Below are 23,352 nucleotides of genomic sequence, written 5' to 3' on the forward strand. Positions count from 1 at the left end.
AGAGAGAGAGAGAGAGAGAGAGAGAGAGAGAGAGAGAGAGAGAGAGAGAGGGAGAAGGGGAGGGGAGAGAGAGACAGAGTGGGAGACAGAGAGAGAGAGACAGAGACACAGAGACAGAGACACAGAGAGATACAGAGAGAGATAGAGATAGAGGCAGAGGCAGAAGCAGAGAGACAGAGAAAGATACAAAGACATAGAGGAAGTTGTGAGGCAGTGAGCATTCTGTTTCCTCTGCTCCCTGACTGAAAATTTGATGTGATTGCTTCAAACTTCTGTTACCCCAGTTTCTCTGTCACTGAACTGTAAGCCAAAATAACCCTTTGTTATTGTTGCTGTAACTTGCTCTTATCAGTGCATTTTATTATAGAAATGTAAAGAGAACCTAAGATACAAGATAAAAATAATTAACAACTATGAAAATAACACTCTATTATGGTTTCTACAATGCATACTCAGTTAAACTGAAACTTTATAACACATTTTCATTTGCATATACTGGATTGAAACTGCAGCCAATACAGGCAAACTGAAACTTAAAACATAGAAATTATTGAGGTGTATTTGTTTTAATGTCAGGACTCAAATATTTAAAGCATTGGATAAATATTATCAAATTATGATCCATAAGGGAGTAGAATCATGCTTCTCTGCGTAAAAGAGGTATAATTAAAATTCTAAATTCTTGGCAAAACATATACCAAAAATTGTATTAATCAATATAAATCTCAAAGAATGTTGTTGCTACTTTCTACTCCAATGAATTCATTGTAAAAGCTATAATGGTTTTATTTCAGATTATATGTCATGGACAGAATTGTTTTAATTCCATAGAAAACAAAGCAAAATAAAACTCAAACCCCCCTCCCCCAAAAAAAACTCATGCCGTTAATTCTCTCTCACATTCTTCCTGCATTACACAGAGTGACAAATAGTTAAAATTTTCATGAGGATTAGGCCCCTAGTCCAAACAGGACTTCAAAGAAATAGGAACAAAATCAGAACTACATGTGTTTTGCAGTGACTACACAAGCTCAGAGAAACTGTCATCTGATAAGGTGACATACCAGCTTGCCAGTGAGAGACTTGTCTCTAGAAAACTGTTACATGGGAACCTGACATTGTATTTTCAACCTTCAGAACTGTGAGAAAAAATTTTAAATTGTTTTAGCCCCTTGGTTTTTTGTTATAGTTTTCCCACACAGAGAAATAATTGTAAAAGGAAAAGAGTAAGTTCAAATACAAAAGGACAATGTTATTAATAAAACTAAAACATTTAGACAGCACCTATGGGATTTGAATGTCTCATAGGGAATATGAAATATGGTAAGACTTGTGCTGTGGTTGAGAGAAGATAAGGATGCAATTCAGGTATAATCAGTAAAATGATTCTTAGATACATTATCAAGTATGTGCAACTTTCAGAATGAAGAATACTAACTTCCATAAGAAAGAGCCAGGATACAAGTCTGCCAGCTGCTCCATGAATCTAAGAGGAAGCATTCCAGGAGAGTTGCTGACAACAGAAGAAATCATAAACAGATTGAATAAATCTCATTTCTTTGACTTTTCCTTTTAAGGCTAACATCAAATATCAACTTTTCCATACCACATGCCTTTCCAATTGTTTCATTTACAGAATACAAAACATCACTGAACATTGTTTTATGAACTTAATCCATAAAACTGATGTTTCTTTACTCCAATGAATCTGCCTTCTTTGAGAACATCAATGAGTCTCTGTTCATAGTCATATGTCATATGACATTTCAGTATCCTAGATTAAGTTTTTGTGTGTATTAGAAAATTCACTTTGTCTTTTATATCCTTGTCCAGTTAGCCTTCTTCTCAGTCTATACTTAACTTTCACTCTTCTCTAAAGAAAAAATATTAAGCAGACCAAATTTTCACTTTACAAACTAATCAGTCATGGTAATCTTTCTGGTGGTTTCATACATTGTCTCTGTGGTAAACAATGTTAACTAGATACTGTGAACCTAAGTACATTAAACAGAAAGAAAATTTTATGGATATTTATCTGATAAATGTCTTTTTAGGTCATGTTGGTTCTGTAGAAAAATTAAAACAGTTTAATGTTAGATTACAATGATAACAACAGTCCCAACAATTCAGTGCAAGGCTATCTTGTCTTTTATTTTCCAATGGTCATGTTTTTATTCTAGGGGCGCAGATGGAAGTTGAGAAGTGACCCTTCATACAGTTATGTCAAAATGAAGTGATTGATTCTCTAATCTTGGATGTTGCTGTGACTCAGTCTTAGTATTTCATCTTTTTATATGACCTTCAGGAATGAGCCTCACCATCTCAGTGACTATTTTAAGGAACCACAATATATTTCTACTAGTTGCCTTGTACAAAGAATCTATTACCCAATGTTAAACAGTTTAATGTACACTTTGAAACAATGTCTGATCACTTAAAAATAAAGCCCAAGCTCAATGCATGAAAACTGCTAAGTAAAGGGAAGAAAATCTTTATCAATGAAATGAAAATAATGAGAATTTAGATCTCAAATAGGTATGGTTATATAATGGTATAGATATTTTATGTTGTAAATGTATAGACATTTTATGTTGTAAATGATGAAGAAGTAATATTCTTAATACTATGTATTTAAGGAATAATCTTCTACAAATAGGTATTAGATAAGTGATAATCTGTAGAAGAGCTTTGGTGACAGGCCCTTACAGTCTTAATCTAAACTGTTTAAATTGTCTTCAATATTTAAGAACTCTCATAGTCTGATAATTTTGTTGCTTTCCAAATGTCATAGAATGTTTTGAATATTTCTGGCCCAGAACTCAAATTGTCAATTAAAATATGTAAAGAAAGAAAGACTAAGAATCCAATGCAAATCAACACGCCTTTATTTACATTTCAGCATTCAGGTTCCAGCCTTTCCTTCATCATCAGAGGCAGTAGATTCCAGGTTACTCTAGGACACACAGAATCTGGATGTAACTCAGTGGGATCATGTCAAAAAACAATACTTGCATAAATACAGCTACGTTCACCTACATTGATAAATCTTTATGTTTTATTGTTTGTCATTATATTGGGAGTTTTAGAAGACTGTTATAAATTTCCAGAAAAAGTATTCAAATTGAACACAGTAACAAATTCTTCAGTGATTACAGATATCAAGACTTTCTCTTATGGACGATGGGTATTGGCATAGAGATCATATGTGCACTTACTATCACTGTACAATTCATAATTGGGAATGTTGCCAATGGATTCATAGCACTGGTGAACATCATAGACTGGGTAAAGAGAAGAAAAATCTCTTTAGTGGATCAGATCATTACTGCTTTGGCAATCTCCAGGATAGATATGATATGTTCTACATTCTTAATTACACTAATATCTTCACTGCATCCAGATTTACAAACGGCTGTGAAAATGGTAAGAATAAGCAATAACATCTGGATTGTTGCAAACCATTTCAGCATTTGGCTTGCTACATGTCTCAGCATCTTTTATTTTCTCAAGATAGCCAGTTTTTCAAATTATATTTTTCTCTATTTAAGGTGAAGATTTAGAAAAGTGGTTTCAGTGACATTGCTGGTCTCTCTGGTCTTCTTGCTTTTGAATATTCTAGTGATGAACATACATATTGATATCTGGAATGATGAATCCAAAAGAAACCTCTCTTTTGGTTTCAGATCAAAGAACTACACTCGATTTTTCAGACTTTCTCTTTTAATCAACACAATGTTCACACTCATCCCCTTCACTGTGTCCCTGCTGGCTTTTCTGCTCCTCATCTTCTCCTTGTGGAGACACCTGAAGAACATGCAGTACCATGCTAAAGACTTCAAAGACCTCAGCACCGCAGCGCATATAAAGGCCTTGTACATGGTGGTGGCCTTTCTTCTGTTCTACACAATTTTCTTTTTGTCCCTTGCCATACAACTTTGGACCTCTGTGTCTCAAGATAAAAACAATCTGTTTTATACCTCTATTATAATTACTTTTCCTTCAGCCCATTCATGCATCCTGATTCTGAGAAACCGTAAGCTGAGGCAGGCATCAATTTTGGTGCTGTGGTGGCTTCTGTGCAGGTCTAAAGAGGTACAGACATTGGTTCCCTGACATACTTTGTCTATATTCTTTAGTAGTGAAGAAGAAAATAACTTAGTTAAGAAAGTTCTTTTTTATTACCAAATTATAATTTCAAGTTTGTCTATCCTATGTTGCTTTGTTTATTAGTTGTGTTTAGGATCAGTGTTATCTAAACATCTTAGAAATTTATCTGGACATTCACAAATATATATTAGTATCATTAGACAAAGGAACATATGATTTTGGCCTACCTAAATGTAAGACTACCTTAAGTTAGCAGACATAATTTAGTAGCATTAAGACTCTTAATTGAGATTTTTAAAGTGGTTATTTTATAAAATATAAATCATAGGTCAATATATATGCAAGCAAGATATTGTAAAAATAATACTTTGCAATTTGATACAAATAAGAATACATCCAAATGTAGAAAATAAACATTATTTGAATTAGAAATTAAGAATTACATAGAGACATTAGACTAAAATGTTAGTAAAATTATCTCAGAACCTTGATTGTGTGATTATGTTTTAATTCAATTATGTTGTGAATATTATTAGTTTGTAATGTATAACACTTTGACCATAGAGAATGCTATTCACAATATGTAATTCATGTTTGGAAGTATAGTACACATTTCTTGATAGTTGTCTGTCACAAATCACATTCCAGTTTAATTTTACTGTGAGAAAAAAAATTCATGAAAATGAGTTTGCTTATTGAACATAACACTAAGATATTATTGTTTTGCTTTTCTTTATCCCATCAGGTACAAGTATTTTATTACAGTCAGCATCCTGACTGCCATATGAAGAAAATTCAATCCCATAAAGTTAATAAAATAATTGCATGAATTGTTGTAGTATACAACCACGTTCTGATTGATTTTACAACCTGACTCAGGTGATGAAACTGAAGGCAGTTAATGTTAAATGAATTAAATACAGACTTTCATAATAAATTATTGTTTTAAAACAGGACTATTAATCAGATTATATTTTATAACAAGTTTGAAATGCCTTAATTTGCTATAAAACTTATAATTATTTAATAAGATTAAAAAATAAACTGAAGCGTATTTAAATGTTAGGCAAAATTGAAATAAAATATGTGTATCAAATTAAATGAATAAAAATAAACTAACGACAGAACTATTGACATGAGAAATTTTGTTGCAAAAAATGTTGGATGGTGAGTTTTCCTGAGAGAAGGCTGTCATCTATAACCTTACGCAGTAACTGATTTCTAAGTGACTGGTTGATCTTGGCACAATGAAAAATCATTTTCTAAACACTAACATTTGAAATCTCCATATCTTATTTTTGTATAGTTTTTATATATTTCCTTCAGCAATACTGTCTAAGATGCTGACGTCATACTTCTGTTTCCTGTTGACTGCTAGTTCTTTGAATCTGACACTCAGGATATGAAATATTTTCATAAATAAATGAGTGAATAGATGGGCAGATCAACTACATTAATCCTGAAAATGGGCTTCAGTCCTGCATTGGGGGGGAACGGGATGATTGCAGGAGGTAGAGGAGGGAATGTGGGAGGAAGAGAGGAGGGGAAAGAAATAAGGAGAGCAGTATCAAGTACTGGAGGAGACAAAAGAGAGGTGCAGTGGGTCAGGAAATCGAATAAAAATATGTAGTGGGGGGGATGAGGAACTGGAGATACCCACTGGAAGGTCCCAGATGCCATGGAAACAAGAGACTCCCAGGACCCAATGGGGATGATTTTAGCAGAGAAAGGGAGATAAAACCTGTACAGATCACCTTCAGTAAATAGGCATGGCCCTCCGTTGGGGATTGGCCTGCCCACCCATCTCAAAGTTTTGAACCCTGAAATATTCCTGTCCAAAGGAAGAACAGGGAAAAAAATGGAGCAGAGACTGAAGGATGGACCATCTGGAGCTGTCTCACCTGGGGATCCATCCTATCTGCAGACACCATACCCAACACTGTTGACCTTGCTAAGAGGCACTTGCTGACAGGATAACTGCTTCTTGGGAGGTTCAGAGAGCAACTATATTTCTATATTGTATTGTATTTATATATTGTTCAATATTGTATGCCCTCTTTGTAACTTGGATGTAATCACACTCAGTACTTATCATGGGGTTTTACAAGCATGTGGCTTTTACAGGGTGACCAGGAGTTGTGCTGAGAAGAATCTTACAAATAATTTCATTCTCTCTCCTTGCAGAATTTATTGTTTTATCAGATACATGTTACTCTACTGTTGAAGAAGATGTGGACAGGCATTAACACAGCCAGGGTGTGGTCTCCCCTTTTTTAGTGGGTTTTACGAGAAACATGCCGATTGCCCTTGTTACTGAATCTAGTTAAATTTTCTGACCATATAATATTCCAACCTAAAGGTAAGTGCTTCTTCACATCGGAGTTAACTATACAGACACATATGATGCCAGTTCTTCACAACTGTCCAAAGTTAGGGAGTGGCAACAAGTATAAAACAAATAAGGATGGTAGTCAAACACCTCCATTATCCAGATTTTACCCCCAAGTGGATGCAGAATGTCTCCTTTTTGTCTTTCTTGTAAGAAATATTATGTTCTAATTTTGTTTTCTATTTAATTTAGGAAATGAGAGATGATCCAGATTTTATTGTCAATATTGTCTATTCCTTGAATAATTACTTATTCTCATGTACATCAATAGTGGCTAGCTTTCTGCAACTATGGCATAAGCTATTTCACACACTAAAAATAAATGTGTTAATGTTATATTCCTATTTAGACAGAGTATAATATTTTTTGATTTGCTTACTATGTCTTTTATTCATACAGAGAAAGTACAGGTTCAGAGTCTTCATGTTTTGATACAGGAATAACAGCTCTATCTGTGCAGGTAATGAAGCAATATATAATTTTAGTGACAATGAATCTATATGTTTTGATTATGTACTGAGAATTATGTAAACAATTATAAACCTAGTAAATCCTCACTGAGATGCAGGTAATTCAAAGACCCTCAGTCACTCCTGCTTGATCTTGTTTGACTCTCAAATAATAGTGTCAGATCAAAATCTACAAATATGTGGAGGCATGCACCTCACCCTAGCACTCTTATCTAGAGAATACTAAACCTCATGAATACATATTTACTATTCTTATGGCATATTTGATGGGCCTTTGTCAGAGGACTGATTTGGTCTCAAACATTCTGTTTGTCTGCGTAGTCTTAGTGTAAATGCAGTTTAGGACTTTGAATGTCCATGTCAGAAGCCCAATCCACAGTAAATTATATTTTTTTTTATTCTTTCCTATTTCTCCTTTTCCAGTCATTGTTTTTTGTTAGTCAAAAGTAGCTCAGACAGAGAACGCTTAATGAGACCACAGATTTCTATGTTTCTGTTTAAAAAAATTCTCTCTAAGATATATTTCAAGAAGGTTAACAAGCCTAAGGGCATAAATGAAGATGCTTCAATCCAACTTTGGAGGAAGAAGACAGCAGAGGGTAGAGAGAGGGAGGAATATGGGTGAGAGGAGCATCCCAGGGAAAAGGGGAACATGTTAAGGTGTTGGTGTAAGTGGAATAGTAGTGAAACCCTGAGAGCCAGGAAAGTGAATGGAAATATGCCAACTCAGGAGGTAGGAAGTAGAATGTACCAGAGACCTGGAGGTGAGAAAATCTCAGGAATCAAAGGGCGGATTCTTATATGGAATGTTCAACAGCGTGGAGAGAAAACTTGTAGAATCCATCTCCAGTAGAACGACAGGTCATCAAGCAGAAGCATGGAGTTGCCATCCCAGAGTCAAAAACTCTGACCCAGAATTGTTCCTGTCAAAGAAAAAAAATAACCTTCAGGAACCAAACTGGAGAAGGGACTGAGAGGAAGGAGGACCAGCGACAGGCCCAAATTGGGACCCATCTCAAGGGGAGGCCCCAAGGTCTGACACTATTACCAATGCAATTGTGTGCTTACAGACAGAAGACAAGCATAGTTGTCCTCAGTGAGGCCCAACAAGCAGCTGACTGACACAGAAGCAGATAATAACACCCAACCAATGGTCTGAAGTCAGGAACATTGTGGTTGAACAAGGGAAAGACAGGAAGAAGTTGAGGAGGAGGGAGACCCTATAGACCAGCAGTCTCAACAAATCTATATTCCCCAAGATCTGTCATGGACTGAGCCACCAACTAGGCAGCATACAGTAGCAGGTCCAACAACCCACCCCCTCCACCCCAACAAATATATAGCAGAGAATTGACTGGTCTGATCTCATTGCGAGAAGATGCACCTAACCCTTGAGAGACTTGATGCCCCAGTGAATGGGGAGGCCTGGGGTGAGTGGGTGTGTGGGGAACATGGGGATATCCTCTTGGAAACAGGGGAGGAGGAATGGGGTGAGGGACAGAGAGCAGAATGATGAGGATAATGATTGAACTGTAAAAAAGAAAGATTAAAGATAATTTAAAAAAGAATATAGCTCATTGGGAGCTTCCCATCATTCAATGTGTATACACACACACACACACACACACACACACACACACTTCTCAAACTACCTTTTTTTGCCTTCCAGGAATTTCAAGAAATTTGGATTCACATCTTTTCCTTGCTCTTGCTCTTATGGTCTGAGATATGTCAATACTGCATACCCATGTCTTTTTCTATGTGTCCCTGAAAATTAAGGTACATGCAGCCTTCTTGTGGGGTAGTTGGCCTTGAATTACAACATGTTTGCTCACTTAGTTTTCAGATATGGAAAAATAATTGCATTATGAGATGTGTCCTCTATCTATTGAGAAGATTGCTCATTATCTTTTATTGAGCTTGATATATGCTTTGTTAGTTACAGAGCAGATTGTACTGGGAGATAAGAGGAAAGTGAATAAAATGCAAATATATTATATCAGTAGTTGTGTATTGTTAATATGGAAGTTCTCCCTTTTGTTCCTATTTATTTTATATTTAATTTTATTTGATTTTTTCAGATATGGTCTCATATAATCCATGATGATGTCTACCTAAATAGACAAGGATGACCTTAACTTTTTGATTCTTCCACCTCTACCTCTGAGGTATTGGGTTATAATTATGTACTATCATACTTAGCTTTGGAAGAATTTGAAAAATAATATCTTAAATATCATGATACTAATAATGGGCTAAATGTATGATTTACAATGAATTAATGGAAGCCCTATACTACTGAACTGTAAAGTTACAGAGGTTTAGATCCTAAACCCAAATAATTTTGTGTGTGTGTTTCTGTGTATGTGTGTGCATGTGTGTGTGTGTGTTTTCAAGCATGTAAATGTGCCATTTTTAATAAAAATGAAGTATTATTCTCATTATCAAGTGTTTAAAGACTATTGACCCCATGAAATTGTTAGATGTTTGATAGTCTTTAGGAGGTCCTTTGAACAACATAGGCACACATATTTCTGCAGTTCTAATTTAAACTAACATTCTTAGGGATTAAGTGGTAGCGTACAACCAAATCAGGTTTTTCAACTTTCTATAGGTTGTAAGATTTGGTAAAATTTTAAGGTGACAGTATAAAATATATAATGAAGGCAAAACTGCAAGGACAATGCAAATAAACCCATCATTATGTGTATGTTAGCCTATGAGATTTCAATATTTTCTTCATCTTTACTTACACGTGCAGTTTCTATAGCACAGGTCCATGAATGCAGTACAGCTGGACTGTGTCAGAACAGCAATTCATTTAGATGACAGCTTCTTCACAATGGAAGGACTTGATACCTGATTGTTTGTTACTGGATTAGGAGGTTTTGAAAAGTGACCATTTTGTCAAACTTTAGAAACCATATTGACATAGCATTAAAAATAAATATAATAACAAATATACTTCAGTGACTATAGATCTCAGTACACTCTTACAGGCAATTGGTATTGCCATACATATCATATTTGTAACCATTTTCATTGTGTGTAATTTGTAACTGGAATATTGGAAATATATTTATAGACTTGGTGAACTCCATGGACTGGATCAGGAGAAGAAAGTTCTCTGAAGTAGATCAAATACTCACTTCTATGGCCAATTCCAGAATGCATGTGCTGTGGAGAGTATTTATGATTATGTTGCTATTTCTGTACATCCATATTTAGTGATTTCCTTAAAGCTGGTAAGAGTGATTAATTTCAATCCTAATAATTACTAACCAATTTAGTATCTGGCTGGGTACTAGCTTTAACATCTTTTATTTTCTGAAAATAGCAAAATTTTCCAGCTCAGAATTTCTCTAGGTAAAAGTAGGATTAATAAGATCATTTTAATAGTGATCATGTCTCTGTTTCTCTTATTTTAAATATTTTAGTTATGAATATACATATAATCCTGATGAATGAATTCAAAATGGCATTCCCTTACACTTTCAGATCAAAGACTTCAAAGGTTCTTTTATTAAGGAACATTATACACATGTCAATATCAAGTGCTGTGCCTTACAAACATTTTTTTCTGTTAATCTTATGTCTCTAGAAATATCTGAAGAAGATTAAAAATTTTGCCAAATAATGCAGAGATATCATATTTTTAAATACAAGAAAAATATTTTACTCAAGTTTCTATGAGTGTTTCTAGTTTTATAATAAAGAATAATGGACCATGCATAGTACTAATGCTAGAAATGTGTGATTTAGATTTGAAAATACACTGCATCTTTCTTTGGAGTTTTCTGACATGAGCCAGAGATCATTTTAATTTAATGCTTCAAATCTTGGTATACGGCCATTGGCTCACTGATCAAAATACTGAGAAGTATGTGTTTATGTTTGACTTTATTTCATTGGATTCCAGCATTATTGCTATAGGAACAAAAATTAGAGTAACTTCTGAGTTATTTATAACATCACACTGTTAATATAATCTGTTGCTCTATAAACATGTTTTTAGTATTGGTTTTATGTTAGCATTAAAAAGGTAGTGTGAGTGTACATGAGGATATTGAAATCATTTTTAAAATTATTTAAAACCTTGAATTCTGTTTAGGAATTGATACAAACAAAAACATGGTCTAACTGAGGCATCCTCACTTGGGCTCTATAGCTTATTGTCCTTTTTCAACTCTGTGGAAAGTATCCTGGGTATTCTGAATTTTTTATTTATTTATTTTTGGCTATTATCCACTTAGTCAGTACACGTCATGAACGCCCTATTGGGTCTGAGTTACCTCACTCAGGATTATATTTTCTAGTTCCACCCATTTGCAAAACTCAAGGTGTCATCATTCTTAAATAGCTGAGTAGTATTCCATTGTGCAAATGAACCACAATTTCTATATCCATTCTTCTGTTGTGGGACATCTGAGTTATTTCCAGCTTCTGGCTATCACAAAAATGGCTGCTATGAACACAGTGAAACATAGCATGCTGGGGCATCTTTTGTGTATATTCCCAAGAGTGGTATTGCTGTGTCTTCAGGTAGATCTGTTGCCAGTTTTCTGAGAAACCGCCAGACTGATTTCCAGAGTGGTTGTACCAGCTTGCAAATGAGGAGTGTTTCTGTTAGATTTCAGCATGTAGCTTAGGACAGCCAACACCAGGCCAAATGGTTCCACGAGGGGAGGAGGTTTATTTAGGTTGGAGGGCAAAGGTGGGGAGAGAAATGGGACAAGATGGCAGAGAGAAAAGAGAGCAAGGTCAGGGAGTTCTGCCTATTTATATGTGCGGTGAAGTAGGCTTTTCCCAGGTAAAGTTGAGGTAGCCAGGCGGATTCTGGGAGTGAATGGTGGTTGCCTTGGCAACGATGTAGGGTTTTCTGGATGTGATGTCACTGAGTGCAGGCCTGGTACCAACATACCTCCCTTTTTTCTTATTATAAAAGAAGAAAAAAGGGGAGGGGAAGCAGATGGTGAAACTGGAGTCAGGGCACTGTGTTTCTTAAACTACTTCCTGCTGTGTAGGGGTGTAGTCCATGGTGGGGAGCAGCTGGCTTTCACCATCAGGGTCCACTCGGTAGATGTGTATATCAGATTCCTCTGTGCACAGCAGCTTGTAATCCTGTAACAAAAACTGATTAATAAATTGTTTAGAAATAACACCAGGAGAATTACTAAAAAGGGTGTTACAAGAGAGTATCTGCTTTTATGTTTTTTTTTTTTAAATCTCAGAACTGGAGGTCTCATGTTCCCCAAAAATGGCATTCTTCTTGGAAGAACTGGTGAAGATCATTTTCTTTACCTGTCAGGACATCTGGCACCCATCAGTTCTGAAGCACCATGGCTGGAATCTCACAGGTCTTGTATGTAGAAATGAGTCTCTTGCAGTGTTGGTAGAAGTGGTTGGTCTGTGAGCCAAGCATATGTATCTGACAAGACCAATACGGGCAGCCACCATAATCATCTGGCCAGTTTCTACAATAATCTTCTATCTGGACAAAGAGAAATTAAGTTTAGAGAACATAATATTTAGATGGGATAATAGATATAGGAATGATGGCAATTTGGATTGGTTCTTGGCATCTGGCTATGGAATGGTTTCCTGACCCTGTTTGGAAATACTGTTTGTTATCTGTGAGTGTCTCTTGAACCTCCAACCTCCAGATGTAAGGGCTGACCTGGATCCAAACAAACAGCAGGTGTAGGACGAGAAACCCATGTCTAGTCCAGTTAGGTCGAGCTCGGCTGCCAGAGTAGAGTCTCATTTTCTGGGATTGAGGACAAGGTGAGTGATTTCGATGTCCTCTGGAGTTTAATAGAGCATGGTCCTGTTAGGATCGACATGTATGAAGAAGAGTCGATTTTAGATGGAGGGGTGAAAGGCATGAGGTTAGACAAGGGAACCCAATGAGGGAGTCCCCATTTATCCACATTCTTGCCAACATGTGTTGTCACCTGAGGTTTTGATCTTAGCCATTCTGATTAGTGTAAAATAGAATCTCAGGGTGGTTTTGATTTGCATTTCTCTGATTACTAAGGACTTTGAACATTTCTTTAGGTACTTCTCAGTCATTCAAGATTCCTCTGTTGTAAATTCTGGGTTTAGTTCTATACCCCATTTTTTGATTGGGTTGTTTGGTTTTTTGGTGGTTAGCTTCTTGAGTTTTTATATATTTCGGATATAAGCTCGCTATCAAATATGGAGTTAGTAAAGTTTTTTCCCAACCTGTAGGATGCCGATTTGTCTTATTAAATATGTTCTTTGCCTTACAGAGGCTTTCCAGTTTCATGAGGTCCCATTTATCAATTCTTGATTCAGAGCATGAATCATTGAAGTTCTGTTTAGGAAATGTCTCCCTGTGCCAATGAGTTCAAGGCTCTTTCCCACTTTCTCTTCTATTAGATTCAATGTTTCTGTTTTATGTTGAGGTCCTTGATCCACTTGGACTTGAGCTTTGTGCAAGGTGACAAATATGGGTCTATTTTCATTTTTCTACATACCAACTGCCAGATAGACCAGCACCATTTATTGAAGATGCTTTCTTTTTTTCTATTGTATATTTTTGGATTCTTGTCAAAAATCAACTGTCTTTAAGTGTGTGGTTCTATTTCTGGGTCTTCAATTCTATTCCATTGATCAACGTGTTGGTCTATATACCAACAACATGCAATTTTTATCACTATTTCTTGAGGTCAGGGAAGGTGATTCCCCCAGAAATTCTATTACTGTTAAGAATTGTTTTCACTATTCTGGGTTTTTTGTCTTTCCAGATGAATTTGATAATTGCTCCTTCCATATCTTTGAAGAAATTTATTGGGATTTTGATGGGGATTGCATTGAATCTGTAGATTTCCTGTGGTCTGGTGATCATTTTTACTGTATTGATTCTGTCAATACATGTGCATGGGATATCTCTTCATTTTCTAAGATCTTCAGTTTCTTTCTTCAGACAATATTAATTCTGACAATCCATGAGCATGGGAGATATCTTCATTTTCTGAGATCTTCTTTGATTTCTTTCTTGAGAGACTTGAAGTTACTGTCATACAGGTTTTTCACTTGTTTGGTTAGAGTTACCCCAAGATATTTTATATTATCTGTGGCTATTATTTGAATTAATTTTATATCTGGCTACTTTGCTGAAGTTGTTTATGAGCTGTAAAAGTTCTCTGGTAGAAATTTGGGGATTGCTTATGTGTACAATCATATCATGTGCAAATAGTGATACCTTTATTTCTTCTTTGCCAATTTTTGTCCCTTTGATCTCCTTTTGTTGTCTTATTGTTCCAGTTAGCACCTTGAGTAATATATTGACTAGATATGGGGAGAATGGGCATCCTTGTCTTGTCCCTGATTTTAGAGGAATTCCTTCAACTATGCCTCCACTTAATTTGATATTGGTTGTTGGCTTGCAGTAAATTGCTTTTATTATATTTAGGTATGGGCCTTCAATTCCTGATCTCTCCAATACTTTTAACATGAAGGGGTGTTGTATTTTTTCAAATGCTTCTTCAGATGGTTTTGATGTGTTTTTCTTTTTTAATTTGGTTTGCCATAATAATATATTTCTCTCTGTTCTTCTGGCATTCATTAGGCTTTGCCTTATTTTTGTTGAAAATAAATTCTCCCTTGATACAATACATCTCAACAATGAGTCTACTCCCTCCACTCTTGCTAGCTCTTTCATTCCATTTACCCTTTATGATAGATCCACACTTCCTGTTTCCTCTTCTGAAAAGAGCAGGCCTCCAAGAGACAAAAGCCAAACAGAACCAAACAATATACAGTAAGGTAAGACAAAGTCCCTCAACAGTCACTTTACACAGATCACAATTGCCAAGAACTCCAGCTTCATGGAATCTGATGTCTCATAATTCCTTTGTGTATCTACAAATATGTGTACATATTGACATTGCCACAGTGAAAGATTGGTTCTTCCAATTCTAAGGAAAGTATTATTATAAGTAACTTCTACAATTACATGAAAGTTATTAAGAGAATATAAATATCAAAGGAAGTATTACTATTAATATACTATTTTAGCAACATACAAAAAGAATGTGAATATGCTTTTTGGATGACATATTTTCATTTATTTTTAGTTCTTATCTTTTTATTAATTTTTGAGTGTTTTGGGTCTCCTTTAAGCTGTTCTAATCATATTCATACACCATAATTCAGTTCTTCCCAGATTTAATGCCCTTCCTTCCCACACATCTTGTGTCCTTTGTATCCCCCTCATAAATGTATAAAAACCCATTTGTGCTACACAGACTTTCTTGGATGTGTGGTCTTCTACTGGATTGTGGTCAAATTATCAGGGGTTATACTCTTAGAGAAAACTCTTTCACTCTTCCTAAGAAGTTAGCAATTCCCATCACTCCAAGGCTGTAAGTAGCACTATGTGCACATCTGACCTCTCAGTGATGGAATTTGTTCTGGCTTGAACTTTCACAGCTATTAATGCGCAGTGGCTTCACATGTATGTATACCTTGCTGGGTATAGATAGTTATTTGTTGTTGTCCACTATCTCTCACAATTATGTTCTTCTATTCCTTATTCAACAATGATGACAACTAAGACACAGACAACTTGAAGATTTCTTTCAGCTCAGAGATTCCGAGACTTCAATCTATGGTTATCTGGCTTCATCACTTTGGTCCCAAGATGAGGCAGAATATCAAGGTGGCAGAAGATGCCCTTTCTTCTTAGCAATCAGGAATTAGACAGATAGGGATTGGGCCCAAGACATAAGCATACATGCTCCTATCTACTCACTTCAGTCAATCAATCATTCACTCATTCATTCAATCAATCAGTCATTCAGGACCCACCTTCACTGCATACTCCCACTTTCTAGTTATCTATTCAATCATGAATCTATCAAAGGACCTGTCTATTAATTAGGACAGGGAAGAAGAGACAACAATATCAGTTAGAAGAATAGAAGGAAGAATAAAAGAAATGAGCATGAAGAGGAAGGGGTATTTAGCTCAGAGGGACAAAGTGCTACCTCTAGGTAGAGGAGACAAACATGGCCCACAGGAAAATAGTGGTTTATAAGGTAAAAGGGAAAACTGCATATGAAGATGACATGTTTAATTTTAATTGAGCATGTTAATTTCTGGACTTACATACTTTGATACCTGAACCTTGGTAGTTTAGTCTTGGGAGGAGGAAGTAACTAAATAAGAGAGTAGACCTTGGTGGCTAGCTAGCTTTAGAAGTGTAATCTAACATCTAAGAGTTAGTAGATGGAATGGGGGAGAGGTGTGTAGAAGGAATCAGAGAGATCGATAAGGTAGAAACTCTTGGTGACATGGTTGTCATTCTTGAGCCTACTACAACCCCATCAGAGAGGGCTTGCATAGGCTTATGTTAACACTGTCCACTCCCTGTGTGATACAAGTGTGCCCACGATCTGTAATAGTACCCAGGTTTATGAGCATAAAGTTATCATAGGTTCTCTAGGTCTTATAATACTAGAAGGAGGTTTTATATATACAGTATGTTTCTTTGGGAGAGGAAGTGTCCTACTCCAACTGTGAATGTGTGTTTTCTCCTTTTCTTTTATAAGCCATGACAGATTAGTGAATTCAGTTCATTATTGTAAACCATTTGTCCTTTCTGTATTGCTGGTGCTATGAAACAACCAAGAGCTTTGATTTTCCTTTTCCTTTCATTTAATTTGTGGAAGTTACATCAGTCCTTAATATGGTATGTTTAATAATCTCACAGGCTCATACCCCATGATACAATTCTGATATATCTATTCATCCACATGTTTATGCTTCCACTTGATAAATTCAAAGTGGCAATACTATATAAATGTATTTATTCTTCATCTTATGATATATGCTCTAAAGAGAAATGATTGTTAGCTTACACAAAAGGTCTCAGCCCTTTTCCTTCAGCATTTGCCCCAGAAGTAGAGTACAATACTGAAATGTATAATTGAGTTACTTAGAGTAAGGTACACCCCAAAATTTAACCAAGAATAATGCAGAACAAGACACAACCATTCTCATCAACTATGACCATCACAAAAATATTTAAGAATTGAAAAAATTTGAGGGCATGTTTTCCTTTACATACTCTCATTAAGTTAGGCTTTATAAATTCACATTGAATAAATAATGGTAACCAGGTATTATACTGCCACATGTAGGCAGTAAAATGTGTGAGTTTTGGATTGTTATTGCAGATGTACTGATTGAAGAAAAGAGATATCTAAAATATTTTATTTATTTCAATTCAAATTTATCAGAATTTAAATCTTGAATAACAAAATTAAAACAAATTCAGTACTTTTTTCTTTGTTCATATAATTTTATTATCTGTTCATTTATTATGTCTTAATAGTAGCAAATTTAACAAAATCCAGATTCAAATTTGAATTATCAGATGATATTAGAGGTATATGAAAAAATAAAAATGGCATTAAATTCTCATAGTTTTTTCTTTTGTTATCCTTCCCTTTAAAATTGAAAAAAAAATCTCTCATATAATATCCTGACCACAGTTTCCCCACCTTCTTTTCCTAATAGGACTAAATCTGTGTTAATTAAAATTTACAAGGAAGTTAATAAAGACCCAATTATCTCTGAAGAATTGACTTGCAACCTTGCTTTTGCAATGACATGCTGATTCCATTCTCATGTTTCCCAAGGAGCTGTAGATGGAATGTAAAGTATCTTCAATCCAGCGTAAGGTACAGGAATGGGTACAGAAATAGTTCTCAGAGCTCTCTGGAGTCACAAGTTTGTCTCTCTGTTACTTCTGTACCAGCACACCTCCATAGTTACTTATATTTCTTTTGTCTCTTTTTTGTTCCTCTTTTCTTACAAGATAAAGAAAAGCCAAAGACTTTCCAATCTCTGAGATGATGCTACAAATATACGTCTGAAATTTCCAAGATATATATCATGTTGGCCTTCCTTACTTAAGAGATCACTGTTCCTTCCAGGATCACAATGTATTAATTCTACATGTGATAATACCTAGATCTTTTTCTAACACTACTTGTAATTGATAATATCCTTTGCTGGTTCAATTGGTAGATGCTTCTGCATTGTTTCATTATTTCCTTGTTTTCTCTTCTGCTGTTGCAGAACAGTGGCATCTTGCTGTTTATTTTCTGTCTCAAGCAGAGATTGTGGCAGTACTTGTAAGTTGACTATAGAGCCAATGTTGGTAAGAGATAAAGGCAGGTCGACAAAATCTCAGTCCTTGATGTTCATGAGAAATTTGCCATATTGGGTGAAGTGGAGACAGAAAAGGAATACCAGAGAATTTCTTATTATTTTCATATGCCAAAGAAAATTTTACTCAGGATTTTTTAATCATTACATTTAGTACTATTCTGTTCACTTGAAATAGCTTTTATGTATCATCATGCCTGTGTCTGTCTTAATACTAAGAATGAGTTACATGATAATAAATGTTTAGTAAATATTAAAACATGCGATATGTAAATGGAAAATGATTTAAATAGAAATAAATGTGAGATCTGTGTGTATGTGCCAGTATAATTGATGAAGTTATTCCCATTAATAAATATTCAAGGACTAATGATATACATCAAGTTGTTACATAGACCATCATTAGGACTTAAGCATGTGTTTCTCTAGAGTCCTATTTGAACTGCTGATATATAATTACATAAGAAAAATTTCATGTTGGATTAAATTGTGTTTACCCCTCCATGGGTTGGCTTATAGTTCTTTGAAAATTGCTTTCCCAGAACTCAAGTTATCATATTAAAATATTAAAATAAGTCAATTCTATGTAGATAATGCAAACAAATGCAAATGAATTTGCATCATAGCACAGGAAACTTCAGCATTTCCATTATCATATAGATAAAAAGACTCTTTGCTGCTATGGAACAAAGAATCTGAGTGGAGTCCAAGCAGACTTACAAAGTGCAGTGTTTTGATGAAGACAGCTGAGTGTATTTGTTTATTACTGCACAAGAAAGCCATAACAAAAGAGTATGCTATTTGTATTTTAGCACATCATACAGAGCTAACATTAAAAATGATTGTATTAACACCTTTTCATCAGTAACTTTTTTTCTTCTTTTTTTCTTTTTTTATTGGATGATTTATTTACATTTCCTATGTTGTCCCCTTACCCCATCCCCCACCACCCCCTCGGAACCCCCAATCCCCTCCCCCTCCTCCTTCTTCTCTGTGGATGTAACCTCTATCTACACCCCCCCACTCCCACCTCCCCACCCTCAAAATTCCCACCCCCTGGGGCATCCAGCCTTCATGAGGTCAAGGTTCTCTTCTTCCACCTATGCCCAGCAGGGCCCTCCACTTTTACATATTCAGCTGAAGCCCTGGATCCCCCCCTAAGTGCTCCCAGGCTGGTGGTTTAGACCCTGGGACCTGTGGTTGGTTGGTATTGTTGCTCTCCTCATGGTGCCACAAACCCTTTCAGCTCCTTCAGTCTTCACTCTAACTCCTCTATTGAGAACCCCAAGATCAGTTCAATGGCTAGTTGTGAGCATCTGCCTCTGAATATGTCTGACTCTTGAAGGCCTCTGAGGAGATATCCATATCAGGCTCTTATCAGCATGCACTTCCTGTCTTCCACATTAGCATCTACCTTTGGTGATTGCACATGGGATAGATACTCAGGTGGGGTGGTCTTGAGACGGTCCCTCCTTCAGTTTCTGTCCCTCACTTTGTCTCCATATTTGCTCCCTTGAGTATTTTGTTGCTCCTTCTAAGAAGGAACGAATCACCCTCACTTGGTCTTCCTTCTTTATGGGCTTCATGTGGCCTGTGAGTTGCATCTTGGGCATTTCAAGGTTCTAGGCTAATATCCAATAATCAGTGAGTGAATACCATGTGTCTTCTTTTGTGATTGGCTTACCTCACTCAGGATGATAATTTCTAGTTCCATCCATTTACCTAGGAACCTCTCGAATTCATTGTTTTTAATAGCTGAGTAATACTCCATTGTGTAAATATACCACATTTTTTGAATCCATTCCTCAGTTGAAGGACATCTGGGTTCTTTCCAGCTCCTGGCTATTATAAATAAGGCTGCTATGAACATAGTTGAGCATATGTCCTTGTTATATGTTCGAGCATCTTCTGGGTATATGCCTAGGAGTGGTATAGCTGGATCCTCGGGTAATGCTATGTCCAATTTTCTGAGGAACCGCCAGACTGATTTCCAAAGTGGTTGCACCATCTTGCAGTCCCACCAACAATGGAGGAGTGTTCCCCTTTCTCCACACCCTCGCCAGCATCTACTATCACCTGAGTTTTTAATCTTAGCCATTCTGACTGGTGTGAGATGGAATCTCAGGGTTGTTTTGATTTGCATTTCCCTGACGACTAAGGATGCTGAACATTTCTTTAGATGCTTCTCGGCCATTCGAGTTTCTTCCATTGAAAATTCTTTGTTAAGCTCTATACCCCATTTTTTAATAGGGTAATTTGGTTGTCTGGAGTCTAATTTCTTGAGTTCTTTGTATATATTGGATATTAGCCGTCTATCAGATGAAGGATTGGTAAAGATCTTTTCCCAATTTGTTGGTTGTCGTTTTGTCCTATTGACAGTGTCCTTTGCCTTACAGAAACTTTGCAATTTTATGAAGTCCCATTTGTCAATTCTCGATCTTAGAGCATATGCCATTGGAGTTCTGTTCAGGAACTTTTCCCCTGTGCCCAAGTATTCGAGGCTTTTCCCCACCTTCTCTTCTATTAGTTTCAGTGTATCTGGTTTTATGTGGAGGTCCTTTATCCACATAGACTTGAGCTTTGTACAAGGGGATAAGAATGGATCAATTTTCATTCTTCTACATGTTGTCTTCCAGTTGAACCAGCACCATTTGTTGAAAATGCTGTCCTTTTTCCACTGGACAGTTTTAGCTCCTTTGTCAAAGATCAAGTGACCATAGGAGTGTGGGTTCATTTCTGGGTCTTCAATTCTATTCCATTGATCTTCCTGCCTGTCTCTGTACCAATACCAGGTAGTTTTTATCACTATTGCTCTGTAGTACAGCTTGAGGTCAGGGATGGTAATTCCTCCAGAAGTTCTTTTATTGTTGAGAATAGTTTTCGCTATCCTGGGTTTTTTGTTATTCCATATGAATTTGAGAATTTCCTTTTCTAACTCTGTGAAGAATTGAGTTGGGATTTTAATGGGGATTGCATTGAATCTGTAGATTGCTTTTGGCAAGATGGCCATTTTTATTATATTAATCCTGCCAATCCATGAGCATGGGAGATCTATCCATCTTCTGAGATCTTCTTCAATTTCTTTCTTCAGAGACTTGAAGTTCTTGTCATACAGGTCTTTCACTTACTTGGTTAGATTCACACCAAGGTATTTTATATTATTTGCAACTATTGTGAAGGGTGTCATTTCCCTAATTTCTTTTTCAGTCTGTTTATCTTTCATGTAGAGGAAGGCTACTGATTTGTTTGAGTTGATTTTATAACCAGCCACTTTGCTGAAGTTGTTTATCAGATTTAGGAGTTCTCTGGTGGAAGTTTGGGGGTCACTTAAGTATACTATCATATCATCTGCAAATAGCGATATTTTGACTTCTTCCTTTCCTATTTGTATCCCTTTGACTTCTTTTTGCTGTCTAATTGCTCTGGCTAAGACTTCCAGTACTATATTGAATAGGTAGGGGGAGAGTGGGCAACCTTGTCTAGTCCCTGATCTTAGTGGGATTGCTTCAAATTTCTCTCCATTTAGCTTGATGTTGGCTACTTGTTTGCTGTAAATTGCTTTTACTATGTTTAGGTAGGGGCCTTGAATTCCTGATCTTTCCAAGACTTTTATCATGAAGGGATGTTGAATTTTGTCAAATGCTTTCTCAGCATCTAGTGAGATAATCATATGGTTTTTTTCTTTAAGTTTGTTTATATAGTGGATTACATTGATGGATTTCCGAATATTGAACCATCCCTGCATTCCTGGGATAAAACCTACTTGATCATGATGGATGATTGTTTTGATGTGGTCTTGGATTCGGTTTGCTAGAATTTTATTGAGTATTTTTGCATCGATGTTCATAAGGGAGATTGGTCTGAAGTTCTCTTTCTTTGTCGGGTCCTTGTGGGGTTTGGGTATGAGTGTAATTGTAGCTTCATAGAACGAATTGGGTAGTGTTCCTTCTGTCTCTATTTTGTGGAATAGTTTGAAGAGAATTGGTATTAGGTCTTCCTTGAAGGTCTGATAGAATTCAGCACTAAAACCATCTGGTCCTGGGCTTTTTTTAGTGGGGAGGCTTTTGATGACTGCTGCTATTTCCTGAGGGGTTATGGGACTATTTAGATGGTTTATCTGCTCCTGGTTTAACTTCGGTACCTGGTATCTGTCTAGGAAATTGTCCATTTCATCCAGGTTTTCCAGTTTTGTTGAGTATAGGCCTTTGTAGTAGGATCTGATGATTTTTTGAATTTCTTCAGTTTCGGTTGTTATGTCTCCCTTTTCAGTTCTGATTTTATTAATTTGGATACTGTCTCTGTGCCCTCTGGTTAATCTGGCTAAGGGTTTATCTATCTTGTTGATTTTCTCAAAGAACCAACTCCTGGTTTTATTGATATTTTGTATTGTTCTTTCTGTTTCTATTTGGTTGATTTCAGCCCTGAGTTTGATTATTTCCTGCCTTCTACTCCTCCTGGGTGTATTTGCTTCTTTTTGTTCTAGAGCTTTTAGTTGTGCAGTCAACTTGTTAGTGAGTGCTCTTTCCAGTTTCTTTTTGTAGGCACTTAGAGCTATGAGCTTTCCTCTTAGCACTGCCTTCATGGAGTCCCACAAGTTTTGGTATGATGTGTCCTCATTTTCATTGAATTCTAAAAAGTCTTTTATTTCTTTCTTTATTTCTTCCTTGACCAAGTCATCATTGAGTAGAGAGTTGTTCAGTTTCCATGTGTACGTGGGTTTTCCATTGTTTTTGTCATTATTAAAGACCAGTCTTAGTCCGTGGTGATCTGATAAGATGCAAGGGATTATTTCAATCTTTTTGTATCTGTAGATGCTTGTTTTGTGACCAATTATATGGTCTATTTTGGAGAAGGTACCATGAGGTGCTGAGAAAAAGGTATATTCTTTTGTTTTCGGATGAAATGTTCTATAGATGTCTGTTAAGTCCATTTGGTTCATAACTTCTGTTAATTTCAAAGTGTCTCTGTTTAGTTTCTGTTTCCATGATCTGTCCATTGCTGACAGTGGGGTGTTGAAATCCCCCACTATTATTGTGTGAGGTGTAATGTGTGTTTTGAGCTTTAGTAAAGTTTCTTTTATGTATGTAGGTGCCCTTGCATTTGGAGCATAGATGTTCAGAATTGAGAGTTCACCTTGGTAGATTTTTTCTTTGATGAGTATGAAGTGTCCTTCCTTATCTTTTT

At 36.1% G+C, this 23,352-nt stretch overlaps 1 protein-coding gene across 1 annotated transcript; it reads left to right on the forward strand.

Annotated features, from left to right (window-relative positions):
* Window positions 1-3,180: 3,180 nt before the first annotated feature.
* On the forward strand, window positions 3,181-4,113 carry LOC114632347 (taste receptor type 2 member 125-like). The gene is given in 1 exon segment (XM_028780884.1): window positions 3,181-4,113. A coding segment is annotated over 1 exon segment (933 nt).
* The last annotated feature ends 19,239 nt before the right edge of the window (window positions 4,114-23,352 follow it).

This window comes from Grammomys surdaster, unplaced genomic scaffold (assembly GCF_004785775.1).
Source record: "Grammomys surdaster isolate TR1022 unplaced genomic scaffold, NIH_TR_1.0 373, whole genome shotgun sequence".
Taxonomy (NCBI): domain Eukaryota; kingdom Metazoa; phylum Chordata; class Mammalia; order Rodentia; family Muridae; genus Grammomys; species Grammomys surdaster.